At 38.0% G+C, this 5,234-nt stretch overlaps 1 protein-coding gene across 1 annotated transcript; it reads right to left on the bottom strand.

Annotated features, from left to right (window-relative positions):
• Positions 1 to 1,282: 1,282 nt before the first annotated feature.
• LOC133301050 (dynein light chain 1, cytoplasmic-like) lies at positions 1,283 to 3,590 on the bottom strand. The gene is made up of 3 exons (XM_061500641.1): positions 2,876 to 3,590; positions 2,490 to 2,695; positions 1,283 to 1,664 (listed from the first exon to the last, which is right to left on the bottom strand). Exons 2-3 carry the CDS (start codon positions 2,625 to 2,627, stop codon positions 1,464 to 1,466), a joined length of 339 nt encoding a protein of 112 aa, XP_061356625.1. The 5' UTR covers positions 2,628 to 2,695; positions 2,876 to 3,590; the 3' UTR covers positions 1,283 to 1,463.
• Positions 3,591 to 5,234: the final 1,644 nt, after the last annotated feature.

Genomic DNA, 5,234 nt, shown 5'->3' with positions numbered 1-5,234 from the left:
CTTAAGTTTTTGGGTTGAATTGGTTCTTTACAAACTCTATCTTCTAAATTTTTAAGAACAATTTTCTTTAGATAATCTCCTGGTTCATGCACTACAAATGCCTTAATATATACATGTATTGAAGTTGTACGAGCAACTATACTGGGGACAATGAGGAGCTTTCTGTAATGGCCAGAGGAATTTAATATATTCACACTGATAATTATCTTTTAAGGAGGGAGAGCTATAGATTCCTACATGTAAGAGTTGCTTCAAAAAGCTTAAGATTCTTAAATTACAGAGTGGTAACTGGTAAGCGTCAAGCACACTGAAACGCTCTGATATTCATAACTGCATAGAAAGAATCTTTCATCAGACGTGGAGAAGATCTATACTTTTGAAAAGTAGTGTGCAAAAACTCTGTTGTCTATGCAAAGTAAGCGGTAGTTAAAAGATTGGCTAGAAAAGAACATGAATTAGTAGAGGATTCTTGGACGGTAAGATATTATAACAACTAATAATTCCTGATCAATGGACCCATATGTCATTATTAAAATCAGGAAGAATATATTGCTCGACTTTAAGATCAACTATAAATTTGAAAGACAAAAGATATGGCTGGACTCAACTCAATCTAGCATGAGACAAACATTCTACTAATATATTGTTTGATTTTGTTGTTTCTTCTGCTCCCATTGGTTCAAATCTTGTTGGAAGAGTCAGTATTGGTTCAGGATTAGGTAATCTGCATCCTGAGGTTTAAAAACAAAACGCTTATTGTTTCTAGTCCTTGGTATGCAGATTGCCACTTCCTTATGTTATGAGCAATGTACAGAGCAATTAAATTAGTTTGCTAAAGTTAACATTTTTTTTTTTGTTTCCAACAGGTTCATCGATTATCAGACTAATTTAGAGAACTTGAATTTGAGACTCCGGTAAAGAGGAACAAGTTCCTACCACTTGAACCAATGATTTTTGGAAATTAACATTCTTCTTTACTTAGAAGAGTTATATATTCTAGTGTTTATTGTATTGGACTGAAATGATACTAAAGTTCCTTTAAGGTGTTGCTGGTGTACCTTAAGGCATCTGCAGAGGAAATGAGAGTTTCTGGTGTGTGCCTATAGATAAAAGATGCATTATATCTATTCATCTATCTATCTTACATGGGAATATATATGGATTTTATCAATGAGTAAAGCAGCCAATATAGATCAAGTTCATTCGAGAGCGTCACATATAAGAAATTAGACCGGAGTTTGCACTTGTCAAACTGCTTACAAATAGCTAGACACAGGAAGAGTGATCAAATATTTTATTCTATATAGATTTTCAGAAACAATTTGGAAGCACCATTGCTGTAGTTTTTGTCTGCTCCTTCTATAACTGATTTCTCTTGAAAGATTAAACATGGTTAACACAGGTCAATTAGGAATAGGCAGTTTAGGTGGTTCTTTAACATACTACAAGATTTTTGGAATTTATTAATCAGTATTTCTAGCTTTCTGTAGCACTCCAATAACTTCTTCCCTGCTTTCTGTGAAGTCCTTCGCATCTTTGAAGATCAGAAATTCCATCATCTCCACATGAAAGAATATGAAACTTCCACATAAATGTGTAATACAAGATCCAAAGTCCTTGCCAACCACGGAATTCCATGCAGGTCCATATGCTTCATCAAGTTTCTGTCTAACAAGTTAATTAACTGAGATAGTTTTCACACGAAAGATTAAATACATCTAATACGCTGCAAAGCACACGGATTTTAGTCATAGCTTAACATACACATGTTACTCAGTTATGGGTTATTCATATAAACTAAGCTATAGACATAACTGTAGCAATACTTACTTGATAATGTAAAGTGACTGCTATTTTCTTAAGATGTATGGAATTGAAAACTTGGTGAGTGATTATTTCAATGAATAATTAAAAAACCACTCCCCATTAAACCCTGAGTATTAGCAAGGGTGAGATAAAGGCAATCCTTGTACGCAGCCTTACTTTTGCATAATTGCAAAGAAGTTGTTTTCCAAGTTCAAACCAATGACATTTAAGTCACAAAAGAACAAGTTTACCACTCCTTCAAACTCGTCCTCAAGATATGTTCAAGTAAAAATAATCCGATTAAAAGAAGTAGGGGAAGACTCAAGAAAACTACAAGAAACCATGTAAGATAAACCTGATCTATGGTTTCATTGATTTTTGGGGAGGGGTCTATTACATTCTAAGTTCACCACATGCCATAACTAGAGCTGAGAGCATTACATTTACAAATAGCCTCCCAAGAGATATTGCTAGAAGCAAGAACGAACTTATATAATTTTAATACATACAACATAACTATTTGTAAGTAAATCTAGAAGCAAAATAAGCATATTTCATAAAATAAGAATTCTTTATGCTTCCTTATGAGAACACTTAAAGAACATATCAGAAGACAAACATGATTATGTACTTTGACTAGGAAAAAAAAAAAAGTTAAAGGGGTTGGGTATTTTAAGATAGACCTGTTTGATGAAACAAGCAATGGACTGACAATCAGAAACTTCATGTGCATCGAGAGCTTGGTGAGCTAACTCCATAACATGGTTCTGCATCACCTCTGGCATATCTGTCTCTCGCACCACAGCTTTTCCTTCCAACATCTTGAGCTACAACCAGTGTAGCATAGTCACAGGAGAGGCTTATGGTTACTGTCCACCACATATATAGACTGTAAAGGCCAAACAAGTAGAGCACATTTTTTGTGTGAGTAAAATCTTCAGTGGTTGAGATTTTGAGATTGATAAAATCTTCCCATACATATTCATTTTATTCTTTTCTTTACTTTCTATTGGTCTTAGGCCGTTTTAGTTGTCTTTCATCACCACAGAAAATGAAATTTTGTACTCACTTGGAGATGTTACAGTCCAAAACAGTTGTAAGTTGTAAGTTGTAACTAAAATATCGCAACCTTAACTCGGAAGAGACGAAATAAGATTCTGACTTTGAAGAATGACCTTGGGGTGTGGATAACGGTCCGGGTGAGTTGAAGAATATGGTGCTGGAGTTCTACAGGAAGTTATATACTCACTTTTCCTGTAACGGGGGGATTTCCTAAGGTCACCAGCCTCTCTTTCAATCATGTCCAAAGAGTACCTAACCGAGCGGAGATAGGAGAGATTTGCATGAGTATGGACGGTTTCAAGGCCCCGGGGCCCGATGGTGTGCAGGCTTGCTTCCTCCAAACTCAATGGGAGGTAGTTGGAGATTCCGTGGTTAATCTGATAAGGGACATCTTCCACGACCTCAGGAAAATAGGGGAGATTAACCGGTCTTCTATATGCCTTATCCCCAAGGAGGACAACCCGGATTCCCTTAATAAACTGCGGCCGATCAGCTTATGTAACGTGGTTTTCAAAGTGGTTACAAAAATTATTGCAAATAAATTAAAACCGCATATGAATGTTCTGATTTTACCTAATCAGAGTAGCTTCATTAAGGGGAGGCATAGCAGTGATAATATTATCATTGCACAGGAAATCATTCATTCTATGAGATTCAAGAGGGGTGGGGTTGGATGGATGGCTATCAAGGTCGATTTGGAGAAAGCATATGACAGGGTTGATTGGGGATACTTTCCTCAAACTCTTCTAGAGGTGGGTTTCAACTATGAAACGGTCAATCTCATTATGGAATGAGTCACTTCAACTGTTATGAATGTACTGTGGGAAGGAGAAACCACTGAGGATTTCACTCCCAGTAGAGGAATCAGGCAAGGAGACCCATTGTCTCCATATATTTTTGTCATGTGTATCGAGAGGCTGGCTCACTTGATCTTGGAAGCCACCTCACGCAGGTTGTGGAAACCTGTGGTGCTAAAAAATGATGGACCTCCTATCTCACACCTGTTTTTTGCAGAAGCAACTGTCGAGCAAGCCACTCTCATAGGTAAGATCCTGAATTGCTTTTGCGATTCATCAGGCCAGAAAGTTAGTAAAGATAAGACCAAAGTGTTTTTCTCCAGAAACGTGAATCACAACAGGGCCACACAGACTGCTCAAGTGATGGACTATCCTATTGCGGCTGACCTTGGCAAATACTTGGGCATTCCCCTATTGAGTGAGAGAGTAAGGCCATCGACCTTTGGCTATGTCCTGGACAGAATGGATAAGAGATTGAATAACTGGAATAGGTCATCCTTATCCCTTGCAGGAAGATCTACCCTTGTGCAGTCAGTCTTATCCACGATACCTGCATTCTCCGTGCAGACTTGCCTGCTCCCCAATTCAATTTGTGACAAAATCGAGCAAAGATCCAGAATGTTCTTATGGGGTTCCACCCCTGACAAGAGGAAGGTCCATTCCGTGGCTTGGGAAAGGGTATGCCAGTCGAAGAGTTGCGATGGCATGGGGATTCGGAGGATGAGAGAAAATAACCAAGCCTTCCTCATGAAAGTGGGACATGGTATCCTCACCCAACGATCCAGCCTTTGGGTCCTTGTGCTCAGGAACAAGTACGGGATGGGTGATGGGATCATACCGGAGCAGAAAGCAAGATGTCAAGTCTCAAACCTTTGGAGGGGAGTTATGTGCACCTGGCCAAAGGTGGTGGAGAGGTCCAGAATCCAAATTGGGAATGGATGCAACACGAACTTCTTAAGGGATAGGTGGCTGTCATCGAATCAGAGGGTGATCACTAGGGAGGCTGCTTATATTCTGGAGCTGGTTCATGGTTGGACGGTGGACAAGTTTGTCAGTTGCAACGAAAATTGGAACTGGGACCTGCTGTACAATATGTTGTCCCTTTCATTTTGCACGGCCATTGTTGCGTAAAATCGGCAAGTGCACCGCCGATCGTACCAAGTAATAAAATAGTGAGTAGAGATCGTCTCCACGAGGATTGAGGCACCGAATTTATTTTAACTATTCCTTTCTTATTGGATGAATAAAAATTGGTTTTTGAGAATAATTGTGTTATAACAATTGTGAACTATTTAATATCTTGTGAACAATTCAAAGAGAAAATTGAAAACTTAAAACAAAAGGTTTTTGAGAAAATATTTTAAAAAGCTATTGCAGTAAAGGACGCCAACACCTTTCCGATCCCCACCTTGTAATATTAATTAATGTTTACATTTAATTACCCAATTGATCAAACAATTCACCATCTATTAATTAATTAGTTAAGCCATAATCCCGTAGTGATCTTAACTTTATTAACCCTATTAGAATCCTAATCCCTTAGAAATCTTTTTTCAAGTTAATCCTTTA

Source organism: Gastrolobium bilobum, unplaced genomic scaffold, assembly GCF_033153095.1.
Source record: "Gastrolobium bilobum isolate Gb01-03AN ecotype WA unplaced genomic scaffold, APGP_CSIRO_Gbil_v1 utg1376, whole genome shotgun sequence".
In the NCBI taxonomy this organism is placed as follows: domain Eukaryota; kingdom Viridiplantae; phylum Streptophyta; class Magnoliopsida; order Fabales; family Fabaceae; genus Gastrolobium; species Gastrolobium bilobum.
This window is presented reverse-complemented; position numbering and strand designations above follow the sequence as displayed.

Excerpts from the sequence above, each read along its gene's own strand:
- LOC133301050 (XM_061500641.1), bottom strand. The coding sequence starts at position 2,627 with ATGTTGGAAGGAAAAGCTGTGGTGCGAGAGACAGATATGCCAGAGGTG. Across the intron at positions 1,665-2,489 it reads TTGCTTGTTTCATCAAACAG|AAACTTGATGAAGCATATGG; the intron begins GTCTATCTTAAA and ends CTTGTTAGACAG.